This window comes from Theobroma cacao, chromosome 9 (genome assembly GCF_000208745.1).
Source record: "Theobroma cacao cultivar B97-61/B2 chromosome 9, Criollo_cocoa_genome_V2, whole genome shotgun sequence".
Lineage (NCBI taxonomy): Eukaryota > Viridiplantae > Streptophyta > Magnoliopsida > Malvales > Malvaceae > Theobroma > Theobroma cacao.
In genome coordinates this window covers 38,178,822-38,196,506 of record NC_030858.1, presented here as the reverse complement: position 1 = coordinate 38,196,506, position 17,685 = coordinate 38,178,822, and the positions used below count along the sequence as shown (strand labels likewise).

At 38.0% G+C, this 17,685-nt stretch overlaps 4 protein-coding genes and 1 long non-coding RNA gene across 6 annotated transcripts; 3 read left to right on the top strand and 2 right to left on the bottom strand.

The window, feature by feature from the left end:
* Window positions 270-1,210, bottom strand: LOC18591032. The gene is made up of 2 exons (XR_001929299.1): window positions 937-1,210; window positions 270-735 (listed from the first exon to the last, which is right to left on the bottom strand). It is a non-coding gene; the product is annotated as an uncharacterized LOC18591032 (long non-coding RNA).
* On the top strand, window positions 6,852-10,715 carry LOC18591030 (shewanella-like protein phosphatase 1). Of its 2 annotated transcripts, none has more exons than XM_018128526.1 (10): window positions 6,852-7,166; window positions 7,746-7,846; window positions 8,106-8,219; window positions 8,514-8,720; window positions 8,951-9,086; window positions 9,221-9,396; window positions 9,467-9,555; window positions 9,666-9,735; window positions 10,053-10,160; window positions 10,360-10,715. In XM_018128526.1, the coding sequence occupies exons 1-9, from the start codon at window positions 6,983-6,985 to the stop codon at window positions 10,137-10,139; spliced, it is 1,164 nt and encodes a 387-aa protein (XP_017984015.1). In that variant the 5' UTR covers window positions 6,852-6,982; the 3' UTR covers window positions 10,140-10,160; window positions 10,360-10,715. The 2 variants fall into 2 exon arrangements, with proteins under 2 accessions (XP_017984015.1, XP_007016992.2); XM_007016930.2 differs by having other exon boundaries at window positions 6,854-7,166; window positions 8,514-8,726.
* LOC18591029 (malonyl CoA-acyl carrier protein transacylase) lies at window positions 11,076-14,023 on the top strand. Its single transcript, XM_007016926.2, has 10 exons — window positions 11,076-11,449; window positions 11,606-11,691; window positions 11,851-11,917; window positions 12,026-12,168; window positions 12,432-12,480; window positions 12,569-12,706; window positions 12,822-12,902; window positions 13,053-13,229; window positions 13,304-13,390; window positions 13,520-14,023. Exons 1-10 carry the CDS (start codon window positions 11,186-11,188, stop codon window positions 13,580-13,582), a joined length of 1,155 nt encoding a protein of 384 aa, XP_007016988.2. The 5' UTR covers window positions 11,076-11,185; the 3' UTR covers window positions 13,583-14,023.
* On the bottom strand, window positions 14,402-15,237 carry LOC18591028. Its single transcript, XM_007016925.2, has 2 exons — window positions 15,127-15,237; window positions 14,402-15,041 (listed from the first exon to the last, which is right to left on the bottom strand). The coding sequence occupies exons 1-2, from the start codon at window positions 15,164-15,166 to the stop codon at window positions 14,563-14,565; spliced, it is 519 nt and encodes a 172-aa protein (XP_007016987.2). The 5' UTR covers window positions 15,167-15,237; the 3' UTR covers window positions 14,402-14,562.
* LOC18591027 (probable protein phosphatase 2C 26) lies at window positions 15,382-17,670 on the top strand. Its single transcript, XM_007016923.2, has 11 exons — window positions 15,382-15,638; window positions 15,732-15,783; window positions 15,874-15,953; window positions 16,177-16,258; window positions 16,357-16,427; window positions 16,518-16,597; window positions 16,711-16,808; window positions 16,937-17,060; window positions 17,161-17,243; window positions 17,340-17,388; window positions 17,487-17,670. Exons 1-11 carry the CDS (start codon window positions 15,505-15,507, stop codon window positions 17,633-17,635), a joined length of 1,002 nt encoding a protein of 333 aa, XP_007016985.2. The 5' UTR covers window positions 15,382-15,504; the 3' UTR covers window positions 17,636-17,670.

Below are 17,685 nucleotides of genomic sequence, written 5' to 3'. Positions count from 1 at the left end.
ATTGAAAGGGTAGGAGGATTTTAAGTTGAAGCAGCAGTGGGGAATTACAGAAGATTTCTACTTCTATAATTTCACTACAAACAGACAAGAACATAGTAATTAAATTAGTAAATGTAATGCATATTCGGATATTCACCTCTGAAACCAAGTTCCAAAAGTTCTTAGTAGGGTGAAAGCAGAAGAGGGGGTAAGACAAAGAGAAAGTAAAGAAGATTGAATGGAAGAAAGGTAAGAAAGATCCATATACTACAAAATCAATCTCAATAGCATGGAAAAAACCAAAGGCAAGAGAACCATATATTATAGGCCAAATCTTGCCAAAAATTGTATTTGGGAATAAGGCAAAAGATCATTTGGAAATACTTGATTTTGTCTTTATGAAAGACGTCATGGTGTAACCTAGAAAGAATACATAGCAGCATGGTACAAAATCTCCAGATGCTGATTAAAGAAACAAGAACCAGTTCCCTGGATAAAACAAAATCCATCTGAGAAATTCTAAGAGAGATGAGGATAGATTAGAGGGAAAATCGAAGATCAACCCTCGTCTTTTTTTTCTTTTTTTTTTTTGACTTATCATCATCAGCTTTGTACTTTGCAGAGGATTCCAAAGATCAATTACCCTTACTTGTGTTTTGTTTTAACTCTCTTTCCTGGTTTCCCTTGGATGAGTGAATATTTCATCAATCCCATAAAGCAAGGGAACCCCTGCACAAGGAAGCTTAGCAACGCAAACTGTAAGCATGAAAGATCAGCGACTTAGTCATACAGTAGTACTTGCGATTTGGTACTCAAAATCAAAGACAAGAATCATCAGAACTTACTCAAGAATACTTGGCTTTCTTTCTGCTAAAAAGATAAAGATGTAACCTAAAAAGAATAAACTTATGGAAGAAATCTTATATACATACCGAAAATTAGCAAAAAAATACCAACCATGTATCATTCCTTGAAAGCTGAAACCGCATCCCAGATGCACATAGCAGGAAGAACCCATGAAACTCAGGATAGATAGCGCCAGCTGATGAACATTTAAAACACAACCTCGTCGAGATGGCGCTATCCCTCCTGAGCTTTACAGATTCTCCCATACTTTTCCATGGGAAAATCAAAACCCTGTAAAAAGTAAAAGCTCTCTTCAACACGCCTCAAGAGCTGAGATTAGCTGTGAAAGCTAGGCTCTGAAACACATCTCAGAGCTCACATGGTGAGCGAGGAAAGAGGTGGGGTTGGCAGTATTTATAATTAAGAGGAGAGGACGTGGAGAGCATGAAATTCACAATCAATCTCAAAGACCAAGTAAAATTTTATGGAGGGACGGTTTTCCTTCTCCCTTTTTAGTTGCCATTTGATGAGAATTGCATATAAATTTATAATTATTTTTGTCTTAATTATGCATTAATTTTTCTTAGTTTATACGCTGCCGACTACGTTATGCATTACAGCTTTAGTGAACTATAGGGTTATCCATGACCAAATAAAATTAAAAAGAAGAAAAACCGCGATTTTCTCCAATTGACGAAGCTTTGCCGGGGGGCAAACCCTAATTTATCAAATTATTTAATAGAGCAAAGTTACCATGAGGAAAGTCTCAAGGGCAGTCCCCGTACGGACTCCTAAGCTTTATCTTAATATTCTATTAGATTATCACAATATCTTCCTTAATTAAGCATCGCTATGATATAATTTGTAGCATAATAATCAAAGTATGTTCAAACCTGATAAACAAATCAGTGTAAAGTTCTTAAATGGAAAAAGCCTGTACTCAACTTGGAAATGCCATAGATGATGGATTGATAGGTTGAATCCATACATAGCAAAGATCAAGAATAAATATATATATATATATATATATATATAAATCTTAATATAAATTATAGTTGACTAATTGATTATATTAATTAAATTTTTTAAATATTTAACTCATTAATTGATACATGATCTTATTAAAAAAGTAAAATTCGAATATCTTTTTTGTTAATTATAAAAAAATATAATTATACTAATAAAAAATGATCAATTAAGGAATAACTTTTATGTATAAACCTAAATATAATTAGTAAATTCTTAACCCAAAGTGAAATGTCAGTATCAATTATTTGATATTAAATAGAAGCAGGGTGTACTCCTTTGTAGTGCAAATAGTTGTTAGAAAAAGCTGAGGAAAGTGATTACTTTTTAGATTTAATTAAACATTGGTGGGTCAATCATCATTGCCCCCAAAGGTGCACGGACTGCCCTTCACCCTCCCAGCGTATCACTTTGTGAGTTTAACAATTTTGGGAAATCCCCCTCACCATTTCTTCAACAAAACTATCATTACTTGAGAATCAACCCTCTAATTTTGCAGTCGGCAAATGTGAATTTAATCTTGAAATCAACCCGAGTTTTTCTTCTTGATTAACCTTTCTCTGTCAATCTGACCTGTCGAGAATGTTCTCAACTGTGTAACGTCTTCAGGTTCATGATAACATGGATTTGAATTTAAGCTAATCATGTTCTAGAATTCACCTCCTGGTAAAGCTCTCGTATATCTATGAACACATGTTGCACGTAAACCAACAGATTAAAGCATTAAATTCTATATTTGGAGTGATTGCCTTCTTAAACAGAAATTAATCAAGTTGTAGGGTAATTAACTAGAGAATGGAAAATGTGCCTTGGGACCTGGTCATTTCAAGCCTTCTTTCGCTGACTCAGAGGGAGGGGGTGATGCCTCGCAACTTGCACCACGCATACTTGAACACTCAACTTTTTTCTAGACTTGTTTCTTTAGATTAGATTTTCCTAGCTTAGAGTTTAGACTTTTAGACCGTATATCCTATTGGCAGGAAGAGGCAAGACCCGCCTCTTATTTTATTTTCTCTCTTTTTGTGTGTGTGCTTTCTTTTATACAGTACAGTGCAGCAGAGAAGGTGACAGAGTCTCAGGTCCCCAGGTTCAGGCTTCAGGTCCAGCTCTCCAGACTCCAGACTCCAGACTCCAGACTCTCTCAATATCTCCATTTCTCCAACTTCGAGGAGAGGGCGGGGGGGGGGCCTTTGGCCCTATCTTTCTTTTTCCATCTCTGGATTTCATTAAAAATTTTGGGACACTACATTAAAGGACATTAATGCCCCCTCCCACCACCATAGCTTCTGACTCCTTCCAGCAGCACATCAATTCCCCCCCTTGTTGTTAATCTTTTTTCTTATGTGCTTCGATTTCTCCATTGGGAAAAACCAAAATCTGGTTAATTTGGTCATATTTCTTCCTTTTATTCCTTTTCTTAGACTTCTTCTCCTGCCTCCCCTCAGTCTGACTCTGACGAAAAAGGTTAAATCTACCTTCGATCCTTTTTGGCCTGTTGTGGACATCATGGGTCCTACCTGCTTTCATATGTTAATACTAAATATTAATGTCATAGCTGTCATTGCTCTATGCTTACATAATTTGATAAAGTTCCCCTTTTTTTAATATTTTTTAGTCAAAATGGTATGCCATTGTTTAGAACTGCTTAAATAGTAAGGATATTGTCCAAACCACATAACCATATCATTTTGTTTTAAACAACATTTCTTTTTCTCAAGGAGGCTAAAAGATGAAAGTGGGATTTCCATAGTAAAATTGGTTGAAATCGAAATGGTGACACAAACCCCTTATTCTAAATAGAAAATTGTAATTCCCAAATATGACAACGGCTGTGAAGCATCCAATCATAATAATAAAAATAATTCGTTTTGACATTTGGGGAAAAAAAAGATGGTAACACTTCATTTGGGTCTTTTGGTTTGTCAAATTATTTCAAGGTGACAGTAGAAGGTGAGTGAGTGAGTGGTGGTAGCCAGGTAGGGGAGGGGGAAGTGTAGGCGTAGGCGAGGCAGAACAAGCCCAATGGGCATTTATCCTCCAAGTTCAGGAGGTAACAGAGGGCCCAGCATTGAGGCATTAAGCTTAGCCTGCCGGCAACAGGAGGACAACCTTTTTTTTTTATTTGCGTCACATCACCTTGTTCATTAGCCACATTTACACGTGGAGCCAGAGGCTTCCCCTCCCTCCCCTTGGCCCTCTCTTCCCTAAACATCTTCTAGTGGGGCCCTGGCCCGACAGTCTCCTCACATTGGCTCTCCCACTTGTCCGAATCCTAGCAAATACGACCAACGCCAGAGCCGGATCAGGCGCCCTGGGCCCCTCGCCCCAGCCTGGTTTTCATGGTGCAAGTGTGGCGATTGGCAAGTCATTGCACCATGCATATAACATCTTACCTCCATCCCCATCCCACCCTAAACCGACCTTTTCTTAGTTCTAAGCATTTCATGAGTTCATCTCCTTGGTGGAGAGTGCTCCGAATCTAATCCAAAATTTTCCGATAATCATAATTAAAGCAAGACTTCTGTTGAATACAAAGCAAGACTTCTGTTAGCATAATAAGGAAGCATTTGTTCTGTTTATGATAAATGAATTTATCTTTATTTAAGGAGTTAAATTGGATATTTGATCAGAAAGAAAAGCTAGTAATGTTTTTCCGAAGCTGATATTTGAGCGGATAATTTCAATGTTAATTGATGCCGTAAACAAGCTTTTGCCTGCCTGCCTGCCATCATTTGACCATGAAGAAGAAAAAGCTGGTACTACATTATTTTGAAGACTGAAAACTCTTCCAAAAGCTTACCCTCCAGCAGTAGACAAGTAAAGGAGGAAACATGAAATTGAGCAGAAAGGGAAAAATCCCACATTCATCAAGGCAAGAACAACTTTATGAAAGTCATTTGTCATCACTGACCCCCCACCCCCAATTGGATGCCTAGACTACATAGTTGATGATTGTGTACGTTCTAATCTGAAGCATAGACAAGTTTTTGCTGTGAATATTTTAGAGTTACAATTGACAAGTGTGATCAGAAAGATGAAATGCTGGTAGGGGACCCAAATAATCACAGGTCGGTCTTGCCTCTCTCTCGAGTCTAGATTTGACAGCACTGGCAGCAAGCATCTGTCAAGGCTTGCCATTGCGCTTCCAGCACATGCACCCTAGCTCTCTTTCATTTCAACTTCATGTCAATGTTGGAGCCTACACTCCGAGCCTCCATGTGCTACACCACCACCCAAAGGGCTTCCTTTTCTTCTTATAATACAAGCATGGGCTCTAGTCCGACTCTTGTTTTTGTTATGGAATGTGGAGCCAGACACGCCCATGTAGCTCCTGATAAGGAAATGGCAAAAAATGACTATGAACTTTGAAGCTCCTTTATTCTTAATTTCGTCATAAAATTTTGAATCAAAACCTGTCAAATAAATTGAACAATTTAAAAAGCATTCAATATTTATATTATGATTTTTTTCTAAATTTAATATAAAATATATCAAAATCAAAACTCTGTCAAATTTAAAATAAAGAATGTATCTATTTTGTTAAACCGATCATAAATTTATGTATAAGCATTAATCAATGATAGACCATTATCAAGAATAAATGTTAATGATATTACAACAATATATATATATATATANATATTAATTAAATATATATATATTATATATATATACTATATAAGGATTTGACATAGAAAAAACTCGATTGCGACTTGTGCATAGTCTTACAAAATATTTTGATAGAGGATACATTTTCTATCGATAATATAATGAATTATTCATTTAAAGATTTTTGTTATTTTATAAAAAATGGGAATCAATTATTTCTAGCTTTTAAACACAATAATGATTGCTACCAAGAACAAAGAGAGAAAAATAACAATAGATCAAAGCGCATATCAGTAGAATCTCCTTTAGAACAAGTTGAGACCCTACAAATAGAATTGTAGATCCTGCAAACTTGATTTGATACGAAGGATCTTGGACTTTATCTGATGCTGATTTGATGCTAAAACAATTTGAGATAAGATAACTTGCACCAATTTCTTCGTTTTTTTTCGTTTTGGAGCCAACAAAAGAGGATGCAGACATAGGGTTGGTGGTTAGTCATAGATTGCTGACCCCAAAGTTTGAAATTTGATTTGGGTGGAAGGCGTGTGGTTTCTATCATTTCCCATTTGGAAGATGATGCCTTTGGTAGATAATGGGATCCTGGAATTGATGTTGGTGATGACCTGGTGGGCAGCCAAGAGCCCAATTTTGGAAGGGCTAGTAGTCGAAAAGCTTGGCCGATGGAGAGGAAATAAGCCTGTCAAGTTCATCTAGATGGGTTTGTTGTCAGGTTGTAAACCCAGGGATTTCTTAAGCAGGCTTCGGTCGGCCTAATTGGGTTGGTTTGAGTTCTGAGGAAACTTTTGATTGGTGTCAGGATTTACTCGATTTAAGGACGTTATTTGTTGAGTTTTAAGTTCATTAGAATTTTAAATTTTATTTGACTAAGATCTTTATTTTAAATATAACATTAAGTAATTGTATAATTTTAAATTTCTTATTCCATGTTGAGTTTTAATCTCATTCTAATTTAACTTTTATATTATAAAATGTATCTTTAACTTTAGAAAAGATAGTAGTTCTCTAAAAGAAAACATGTTGTAATTTTGTCTTTTACTTTAATTAGAGCTAAAGTGGGTTGGGAGCTTATTGTGCAAGGGATCCTAAGTTGGTAATAAAGAGAGTCGGGACGGATCCAGAGTAGAGATCGATGCAGACGAAAGCTATTCTTGAGCTTTGTTCCTAGGCGCCAATGTCACGGTGACAAGGAGTTCTTGGTCTTGTTCCTAAGCGCCAATGTCATGAAACAGCAAACGGTATCGTTTACGTTTCGAGTTGCGGACATTTCGTGACCAGGTGTCTCTTGCTTCGGTCGTTAGAATTAGACAAAAATAAAGGAAGTTCCATATAAGCTCCAACCTCCATCCACAGCCAGAAAAAATATCAAGGAAAGCAAAAAAGAGCAGAGATAAAACCAAATACTTGGCTGAGAACATTTCTTCAGTTTGACAACTCTTGAAGCACAGAAAACAAAAGCCTTCTTCTTGTCAAATAAAACAGAGAAGATAATAGCAGGGCAATGGTTTCACTATGCTTGAATTCATTGCCACTGCCACCTTCTTCACACCCCAAAAGGCTTACTGAAACTTCTTTGTCGTCCTCTTCTTTCAGTAACGGTAGTGTAGGAACAGCCCTGAAGCCCATTGTTGTCAGTGGAAATCCTCCCACTTTTGTTTCTGCTCCTGGTCGCCGTATAGTTGCAGGTTTCTTCTTTTTTTTTTCTTGTTACAGCTCCATGTAACTTATTGTTGAATTTCATGCTCAAGTTTTCTGTGTTTGTTCTAGCTCTTTATTCTTGAACGTTGATTTCTGTAGCTTTGGGAAATCTTTGTTGGGTGGTAGAAGGACTTGGGACTTAAACCAGTCACTATCAGTTGGCATTGAATCAGATCATAGCAAAATTAGAACCGTTTTATTCGTTCACTGTTATTGCTTAAATGCCTGCTTTCGAGTCTTGAATTCAGGCTTTTGCACTCCTCAGTCCAGGAGTTTGCATAAACTTTGCTTTCGAGTCTCGAACACGTAAAAACTCTGGATGCTTGTTTGAGATGTATGTTCAAAATTTCAAAGTATTTGCACAATCTGTTGTTGATTAACTGATAATACAAATATAGAATGTGTTGATTAACTGATAATACAAATACATAATGAATATTCAAAGTCGGAAAAGGACTTTGTTTGATTGGTGGACAACGTCTTGGGGAACATTTTGCTCATTAGTATTGTTTATTCTGTTCATCACTTCTGAAGTAATGTATATCTTTATTTGCCTCCATGAGTAGTTGGAGATCTACATGGAGACCTTGACCAAGCTAGAAGTGCACTGGAGATGGCTGGCGTCTTGAGTTCTGATGGTGAAGACTTATGGACGGGAGGAGATGCGGTATTCTTCTTCTTCTTTTGTTGATAACATCTTGAAGAAGTTCTGCAGTGACTCCAGACTTCATATTCTCTAGTTCAAATCGTGAAAGAATAGTGCTAAGTTTGCAGTTCTTTTGCTATCGATTTCTTATTATCACAGTGGCTGCTAGACCTATGCCAAATTTAACATTATCGTTTATGTAGATAAGTTTATCCACGTATGGAATTGTTTCTCTAATCTGAATTCCATCTGATTCTTATGTTACTGTTTGAGAAAGTAGGTATTGGTTCAGCTTGGAGATGTACTTGATCGAGGTGATGATGAAATAGCCATCTTATCCTTGTTGCGATCATTAGATATACAAGCGAAGGCTAATGGTGGAGCTGTTTTCCAGGTTTGTGATGCTAAAAGTAGAACAGATTGGGTGCATCTTATTTTTGAAGTTCAAGTTGCTGCATTTTTAAATCCAGTTTGCGTATGAAGCATGCCTAATTCTTTACACATGCAACATCTTTCTGACTATTTAAGATGACTTATAGTTCTAGCAAAACCTTCTGGATTCCTTTTCAAGATGTCCTTGACTTACACTTTAATAGCTCTTATTGGAAGGATTACTTCTGAAACTTTGAGGTCTACTTTCTGCACTTTTCACTAAAATAGAATGCTGATAGTCATCTTCTTGATACAGGTCAATGGAAATCATGAGACTATGAATGTGGAAGGGGATTTTAGATATGTAGAATCTGGGGCTTTTGATGAGTGTGCTGATTTCCTTGAATACTTGAATGACTATCAATATGACTGGGAGGGAGCATTAGCCGGTTGGTGTAGCATGTCTAGAAGGTGGACAGATGAACAGAAAATGTCTAGAAACAATTGGGGGCCATGGAATCTGGTAAAGGTACTAAAATTCTCAGTGCTCTCAGTTTACTGAGCTGATATGTTTCTTCTTGTTCTTAGAAAAGTTCACTGATCATAAATATGAAGGCATTTCCTATTTCATCTATGCTTCTTACTTGTTAGTTACTTGTATAATCTTAAGAATATAGGGTAATTAGACACTTTCTATGTCCTCTCCATTCATGAAAAAGCCTTTCTGATAAAGATATCAAATTATTAGGACAGAGACAAAAGGGTGTGATTTCCAGATCAGTTCTGTTTAGACCAGGTGGTCCACTTGCGTGTGAGTTGGCACGACATGCTGTAGTTCTTAAGGTTAATGACTGGATCTTCTGTCACGGTGGCCTCCTTCCTCACCATGGTAAAAGCATTAACTTCATTTTTGCATGAATCAGTTTAGTAAGATCATTATCATTTGTCAAATAATATGTAAGAAGTTTTTTTCTTTGTTCTTTTTGTTTGAAATGTCTGATAGGAGTCTTGGTACTTCCTCAGTTTCATATGGCATAGAGAGGATGAACATGGAAGTATCTAAGTGGATGAGAGGTCTGATTGACAAGGATAGCAGTCCTCACATGCCCTTCATAGCCACCAAAGGGTATGATAGCGTTGTTTGGAACCGCCTATACTCTAGAGATATTTCTGACTTGGAGGCTTGTCGGATTAACCAGGCAAGTGTACTAACTAAAATGTTTTATTCTTATGTACCTTCAGGAACTAAAATTACTTGCTCATTAGCAGATAAATGCTATTCTTGAGGAGACTCTGCAAGCAGTAGGAGCTAAGGCAATGGTGGTAGGACACACACCTCAATACTTGGGAGCAAATTGGTATGCAAACTTTCTTGAAAAAATCTTTAAAACCAGTAGGGATCCAGTCTTTATATGCAACAGATTCATCCATTCTATACATAGTTATTAACATTTAGCCTTGACTGCAGTGCGTACAATTGCAGCATCTGGCGCATTGATGTGGGAATGTCCAGTGGAGTTCTTAATTCAAGACCAGAGGTGAACTAAACATATAACAGGATCTTATACCGTCTCAAAAATGTAAAGCTTAAGTCTAAGGAATCAAACCCTGACACCGTCCCTCACCCTCTCCGGAAATTGACGAAAGAAAAAGAAAAATGATCGTTAATTAAGCAATGCTGGCCACTCTTCTAGAGTCTAAATTTCTCAACATTACCCAAGCACCAGTTTTTATTCTTTGATTGCATACTGCTTGAGATTGCATATACAGTGTGAATTTGTTGTCTCCTTGGAACTGCATTTATCTTTGAATGTCTGTTGAGAGAGAATTATATGTTTTGACATCTGCTTACCAGGTTCTAGAAATAAGAGATGACAAAGCAAGGGTAATAAGGAGCAGAAGGGACACGTTGAGTGAGCTTCGGATTGTCGACTCTATATAGATACAGAATGTAAATGATCAGGTATGATTACTCCCTTTCTTGTTTCTGTGACCACATGAGGTTTCAGATGCATTAGTCAGAGTGCTTACATATTCAGAATGGCCATTCAACAGAAATCTCCTGCAGGAAAGATATGCAGATTAGGTTGCACAGGCTGACAATTTTGACTTTCATGATGAAAAAACACTTGTTTCATGTATGTTTCTTTCTGTGTTTACAGGATGTATATGAAGTAAATCTTTTTCCAGCTGCAGTTTGATTTATAGCTTCCTGGAATCATCGTCCATCTACCCGCCAGCATGGTTTACCTGTAAGAAACATGTTCAACAACAAAGAATCAAAGGCAATTTTTTTGTAAATCAACAGACAGGGGGGCAGGTGCCAAGTACTCTTCTTCTTTATCATGCTGAGAAGCTGAAGTTGATTCCGGAACCTGACTTCATGTCCAAACAATTCCTTCAAGTCTAAAGTTTTTGTAAAAATATATAAATATATTGGAGAGTATTATTTGATTATTCTCAATTTTATAGGAATTTACTCAAGTGTTTTTAGAAGTAAATTTACCTTTCAATAGCAGTAATTTGTTTATGAAAAATGTTAGTAGACAGTAAATAATTTTTTTATGAAGGGTTTAAATTTAATTCATTGTGCATTGGATAAATATATATATATATATATATATATATAATTTTTCGTCTCATTTTCTTTATCTATATGTCTTAAAATATGAAGCTTTTATTCTTTTATATAAAGAATTTTAAAAATTTTAATATAAATATATTAAAAGTAACATTTTTATCTTAATTTCTGAACAAATTAGAGACAAAAATAATACGAAATAAATTTAGTAAAATTAGCATATTATATCTATCTATTTATTATTATTATTACAATAAATAAATACTAGCACCTTTACCTTTTTGTAAATAATTTTGTTGGTGTAGGCAGATGGCCGGTTTCATTGGTTTTGAAGCCAATCCCCAACGTCTGCCTTTGTAATCTCCGCTAAACACCTATATGTATATATATTGGAACAACGATTCCGTATGCACACTCTGCTTCACCTGCGCCTTGCTTCTTCCGCCAATTCCCACTACTCTCTCTTCGCAATGTCTGCTGCCTCTCTCGCTCTCCCTTCTTCTCTTTCTTCGCTCCGCGCCAATGGAGCTGCTCCACCTCGATGCTTCCGCCTCCACAATCCCTCTCGATCTAGGGTTTTCATGAGCGTTTCCGTCGGATCTCAAGCTGTCGTCGATGATGCCTTGTTCGCTGATTACAAGCCCACCTCCGCTTTCCTCTTTCCCGGTCAGGTTAGTTCTTTGTTTAATGAATTCTGGAGAATTTTAAGCTCTGGGAAATGGAAATCTGTTCTTATCCGAGGTCAAATGTTACTAATTTGAAAGCTTTTCCTTTAATCTGCCATGGGTTTCTTTGTTAATTTCGAAATGTGAAATGAAAAATTTCAGGGCGCACAAGCAGTTGGAATGGGAAAAGAGGCGCAGAGTGTGCCTGCTGCTGCAGAATTGTACAAGAAGGCAAATGATATATTAGGGTAACGCTCCCAAAAATCTTTTCGTTCTCTTTTTGGATGAAAAAAAGAATCTGCTTTTGATTCATTTTGTTTTGGATTAAAGTCCCCATTGACTATCGTTTAACACAGAATTCATATTTTGCTATCGTCTGTAATTAACTACGTTTGAGCTGCTTGCAGTTTTGATCTTCTGGATGTTTGCATCAATGGTCCTAAGGAAAAGTTAGATTCAACTGTCATTAGTCAGGTACCTTGCATTGCTTATTTCCTTTCCTTTAATGATCTTGTCTTGCCAGTGATCTATTGTCATTTATCCTATTGTGAAGAACTAATAAGTTAGCGTGTGATTTTGCAGCCTGCTATTTATGTCACAAGTCTAGCTGCTGTGGAGCTGCTTCGAACTCGTGATGGAGGCCAGCAGATTATTGACTCTGTTGATGTGACATGTGGCCTCAGCTTGGGAGAATATACTGCACTAGCATTTGCCGGGGCCTTTAGGTGAGTCATTTAGATGCCAATTATTGAACCAGTATCGTATTTGAACTTATGCAAATTACTTTACAGTCTTTGTTTTTCTATACCTTAATGACTTATTAAATCATCCAGAGGCTGCATTTCCATATTTAAGGCATACAGAAATTGCCATTGTCCTTCTTCAATGTGTCTACTATTGTTTGAGTTATTATGTCATGTAAAACTAGAAAAACAATGTGCCTGCTAATATTCCTCTTTCTCCTTTGAATTTGATTTCATGTATAAAGCTTTGAGGAGGGACTGAAGCTGGTCAAACTAAGAGGAGAAGCAATGCAGGTAACAATCAATTTCTGTCTGATAGTGTCTTGTTGTGTAGATGATTTCATGATTCCTGTTGGTAATGATTGTTCTTTTCTGCTTTTAGGAAGCTGCTGATGCTGCTAAAAGTGCTATGGTCAGTGTCATAGGACTTGATTCTGAGAAGGTTCAGCAGTTATGTGATGCTGCCAACCAAGAAGTTGATGAAGCTGATAAAGTTCAGATTGCAAATTATTTGTGTCCCGTAAGATTCTTTCATTCCTGTCTCATTGATCGATTGAGTCTTGCTTGGGTGTTATGTTTATTAGGAGACCTGTTATGTGCTGACTTGGGCACTGAAAATGCATTTACTTTGGCAGGGAAATTATGCAGTATCTGGGGGTGTCAAAGGAGTGGAGGCAGTTGAAGCTAAAGCAAAGTCATTCAAGGCTCGGATGACGGTAATTTTTTTTTTCATTCTATCTAAAAGTGTGATCTTTCTCCCTTTGCCTTGATTGATAGTAAATCATTTAGCTTCACAAACATGGGCTAATGTGGCAATCTAGCTATATCCTGACTGCTGGTGATAAAATATTTTCCCCCCTTCACAGGTGCGTTTAGCTGTTGCTGGTGCTTTTCACACTAGTTTCATGGATCCTGCAGTCTCAAGACTGGAGGCTGCATTGGCAGCAACCCAGGTTAGAACCCCAAGAATACCTGTTATATCGAATGTTGATGCTCAGCCACATGCAGATTCTGAGACAATAAAGAACATACTAGCACGTCAGGTAAGCAACTTAATACTTGGTTCTGGCCACCATGGTCTAAGAATTGCAATTAAACCTTGTGGTTGAAATTGCAGGTGACATCTCCTGTTCAATGGGAAACAACAGTGAAAACTTTGCTGACCAAAGGGCTGAAGAAGAGTTATGAGTTGGGGCCTGGAAAGGTAAAAGTCTTATTGATTGCTTAGATCCAAGCTGCTGCTGCTGCTGCTGCTGCCTATTCTTCTTCTTCTCTCTCTCTCTCTCTCTCATTCATAGTCTCTGTTTCTCATTGCGTTTGGGACATATATCAGGTTATAGCTGGCATTGTGAAGAGAATGGATAAAGGTGCCGAGATTGAGAACATTGGTGCTTGAGGAATCATTAGATGTAACTATTTGAGTTATTCCATACAACCATGTCAAAAAACGGTGTACCATTTTGTTCTGAGGGCAGAGTTTACGTATTCAATCCAAGCCAAGGAAAATCTAGTTGCGGTTTTGCACTGTTAGTTATGACCAGATTGAGGACTGTCTAGCCATGTTCCGAGACTTGTTGTTTGTGTTTGCTGAGCGTCGGATTTCAGGAAACAAATGAGCAAGTTAATTAGGCAGGAAGAAATACCTAAGAACACATGCTTAAGTTCATCATCTTCAATTCTTTTAAGCTGCAGTGGCAACATTCTTCTAGTTAATTTCCTTAGGCATATCTTGTGTTATAAGAACTCACACTAGTTTGTTTCCTGAGTTCCACTGTTGGACAATGTCATTGATGCTTTTCTAAATTTGTTCAATAACAGTTCCAGCATTCCCCAAATCCATCATTTTGGCAATGGATTGTTCATTTTTTTCATTTTGGGGTATAAACGAAAAGGGCAAAAAACGTAGGTTAAGCATAGCAAAAATAAGCAACATAAGCTCAACAAGATTGAAGAGTAAACCGGATGGGAGCTGGTGAAAAAGGAAGATAAAACAAAATCAGCAAACAATCTCCCTCCTTCAGACCATGATTTTTCTTATGTGTCAAAGCTCATCTAATTGTCAAACTGGGATTTTCGGATCGTCAAGAGTTGAAGACTTAAGAGTTCTTGGCAGGACAAGGACAGATTGGATATGTTTACCAGGATGTTTGGCCAACACTTACTGCATGTTCTTCTAACTCCCAACCGTTCTTCCTTCCAAAAATGGTACTCCGAGTGAAAACAGAAAGCTTAGATTGCATTACTACTTGCTAGAAATTCACTTTTCTTTGAAGAAATTTGTGCAACATCTAAGCACTCAAACACTTACAATAATGGGATTTAAAACCAAAAAAATTTGGACAAAGAACTAGAATTCATCCAGCAGGAAATACATGTTTAGTTTTGAACAGTACTGTAAGGGCGGTGCGGTTGCCTCAACCTCCGAAGCTGATCGACCCACCGATCCTCAGGAACCTCATTGGCCCAATCAGGAGCCAACCCAGCAAACGAAACACCACGCATCGCTTCCCTAACTCTCATAGCATTCTCCGGCGTCAACGGCGCGTTTCTTCGGCTCTCGTCTTCCCTAAACGCCCTCCGTATCGCCGTATCAGACGCCTCTATCACCCTCTCTTCTTCTTCTTCTTCCTCCGCAGCAACGTCGCCTACATGAAGAGACGAGATTCCGTTTTCCACTCGATTGACATACCCGTTCGATAGGTTCTGAGAGTGGTGTTCTTCATCTGAGTTGACTCTATCACCGAACCCGTCTTGATCCTCATCGTCATCATCGTCGACCGCTGAGATTGGCTGGTAGTATTCTGGCGCGTCATCGTGATTGGTATCGGAGTCGCTGCCACTGCCATAGTTGGTCTCTGCAAAAGTACACAAGAAACCATCTTTGAAAATTTGAGAATTTACAAAAAAAAAAAATTGAATAAAAAAGTTCAAAGTTATTACCTTCGATACGATCGGTTGGAGAGGCGGACATGGCGTTCATTGTTGGTTGTGAAGCAAATGCGGAAAGATACAGAAAATCAGACGGTAAATATAAAATATTTATCAAATAATTCCAATAATTAAAAAACTTTTCAGAAAATATTGATTAGAATCAAGTAGTGCACCAGCCGGGAATCGAACCCGGGTCAGTACCGTGGCAGGGTACTATTCTACCACTAGGCACCTGGTGCCCGCTAAGCGTCCGGAAAAAACTAAATTTAAGTCGTGAGATAGCTTTGATTTCGAAGATTTGAACCACACATTTCAGTTGGAGCTTAGGAGCCTTGTAATCTGAAGGTGGGAAAGAGGGAAAGAGAGAGTGAGGGGTCGAAGCGGGAAATGGCGAATTCCATGTACAGAGCTTCGATTCTTCAATCTCAGATGCATATCCAACCCAGTTTATCGAGCAGAAATTTTGTTCCCAAGAAGAGTAACTTGCTCTGTTTCGCTTCATCACAATTCAACCCTGTTCGGTTAGCACCTACACATCAAATTTCCCGCTTCTTTTTATAATCATAAGCAAGCTGAAGATGACGGGTGTTGATGTAATTTTGGTGTGGTTGTAGGTCGGAAGTGAGTTTTTGTATCGGAACTCACCTCATTCCTCATCCAAAAAAGGTCTGGCAAGTTTGAAAAATTTTGTTACCCCACATGTTTGAATTCAATTTTAATGGTTGCCCACATGTAAGTTTCTCTGTGTCTCTATAGGTGGAGAGAGGAGGGGAAGATGCTTTCTTTGTTAGCAACTTCAATGGGGGAGTTATTGCTGTTGCTGACGGTGTCTCCGGGTATAAAAAAACTTATCTTGGAGCAGCAATCTGTTTTTTCTAGATTAAATGAGTTTCAAGTTTTTTGTCTAAACATGCCTTTAGTTTCTTAAACAGGTAGGCTAACTATGTCACTGTTGTGAGCTGAAAAGTCATCATGCAGTGCAGATGTGAAGTATGTGTGAAAGTAGGTTTCTTTGACAGTATCATTTTTTGACAAGTTCCATCTTCTCTGATTTGCCAGTTGGGCTGAACAAAATGTGGACCCTTCATTATTCTCCAAGGAACTGATGGCTAATGCTTCATCTCTTGTGGGGGATGAGGAGGTAGTAATTTGGCATATTTTGAAACAAGAATTTCCTTTGGGGATGCATATATGCTGTTTTTTGGTTGATATATCTGACTTCTGAAACATCTTTACCAGGTTAATTTCGACCCCCAGATCCTCATAAAGAAAGCACATGCTGCTACTTCCTCTAAAGGCTCGGCTACTGCGTGAGTTTATCATATTCTGAAGTGTTGTTTTTGTCTGTTTTTACACTTCATGGTACTGTCATTAACCATGATTTTCCAGTTGGTTTGTAGTATCGTTGCAATGCTAGAGAGGAATGGAATGATGAAGGTTGCCAACGTAGGTGATTGCGGATTAAGAGTCATCCGCAAAGGTAATGCCAAACACTGCCAGCTTATTCTGGTCTTCTTCTGTTTTCAATTGTGTTTTTGTTTTTCATTTGTTACAGCAATGGAGAGGTTTGGTCATCTGATTACCTTACTGCAGGGCAGATAATCTTTTCAACCTCTCCACAAGAACATTACTTTGACTGTCCATATCAACTGAGCTCGGAGTTGGTTGGCCAAACCTATCTTGATGCGGTGGTAAGTGCTCTTGATTAGGACAAAAACACAAATCTGGAATCAACTAACCAGTGCCAAAGCAAGTTTCCCTTAACTTAAAATAGCTTCTTGTTACAGTTATCTTTCTGTTTGTCTTCCTGTAAAACCAGGTTAGCAGTGTGGAATTAGTGGAAGGAGACACCATCATAATGGGTTCAGACGGGCTGTTTGACAATCTTTTTGATCGTGAAATCGTTTCAACATTGTCCATACACAGTGACGTTGTCAACGCTGGTATGTGTTTCTCGCCACTGTTGTCTGTTAGATGACTATCATCTTCTTATAGTGGATGCTAAATTACACAATGTTCTCTGTTTCTATTCTTTGACGCTAGCGAAGGCATTGGCTAACCTGGCAAGCAATCATTCCATGGATTCAAGCTTCGATTCTCCCTACTCACTGGAGGCCAGATCCAAGGTCAAACTATTTGTGAGAATCAGTTAAAACTGGCACCACAGTCATGCCACACTGTAATGAACCTTAACATGTTCTGTTACTGGTTTTCCTTTACAGGGTTTTGATGTTCCTTTCTGGAAGAAAATTCTCGGGATGAAGCTAACAGGCGTGGTTTTCTTTTAGTTTTCCTGTGATAATGATTCCATTTCTGTTTAGCCATATTTGACCTGATTTCCATTTGTGTGTGATTAATTTTTTGAGCAGGTGGAAAGCTTGATGATATCACTGTGATCGTGGGTCAGGTTGTAACCTCACCAAGCACCGCTATCTCGGATGGGATTCCCAAAACAGAGGTACAGGGAACAGAAGGGGTTTGGAGAGGAGAACGACAAAATACACTGAACAATTTGTAATCAATTCTAGGATTTAATTGGATTCCATTCGAATATTCCTCTTCAATGGC

Bases quoted from the DNA above. Each gene is read 5' to 3' on its own strand.
- LOC18591028 (XM_007016925.2), bottom strand. From the start codon at position 15,166: ATGAACGCCATGTCCGCCTCTCCAACCGATCGTATCGAAG. The intron at 15,042-15,126 runs GTAATAACTTTG...GTACTTTTGCAG, and splicing joins TCCAACCGATCGTATCGAAG to AGACCAACTATGGCAGTGGC.
- LOC18591027 (XM_007016923.2), top strand. From the start codon at position 15,505: ATGGCGAATTCCATGTACAGAGCTTCGATTCTTCAATCTCAGATGCAT. The intron at 16,809-16,936 runs GTAAGTGCTCTT...CTGTAAAACCAG, and splicing joins AAACCTATCTTGATGCGGTG to GTTAGCAGTGTGGAATTAGT. The intron at 17,389-17,486 runs GCGTGGTTTTCT...TTTTTTGAGCAG, and splicing joins TCTCGGGATGAAGCTAACAG to GTGGAAAGCTTGATGATATC.
- LOC18591030 (XM_007016930.2), top strand. From the start codon at position 6,983: ATGGTTTCACTATGCTTGAATTCATTGCCACTGCCACCTTCTTCACAC. The intron at 8,220-8,513 runs GTTTGTGATGCT...TTCTTGATACAG, and splicing joins ATGGTGGAGCTGTTTTCCAG to GTCAATGGAAATCATGAGAC. The intron at 9,397-9,466 runs GCAAGTGTACTA...GCTCATTAGCAG, and splicing joins AGGCTTGTCGGATTAACCAG to ATAAATGCTATTCTTGAGGA.
- LOC18591029 (XM_007016926.2), top strand. From the start codon at position 11,186: ATGCACACTCTGCTTCACCTGCGCCTTGCTTCTTCCGCCAATTCCCAC. The intron at 11,692-11,850 runs GTAACGCTCCCA...AGCTGCTTGCAG, and splicing joins AAGGCAAATGATATATTAGG to TTTTGATCTTCTGGATGTTT. The intron at 12,707-12,821 runs GTAAGATTCTTT...TTACTTTGGCAG, and splicing joins TTGCAAATTATTTGTGTCCC to GGAAATTATGCAGTATCTGG.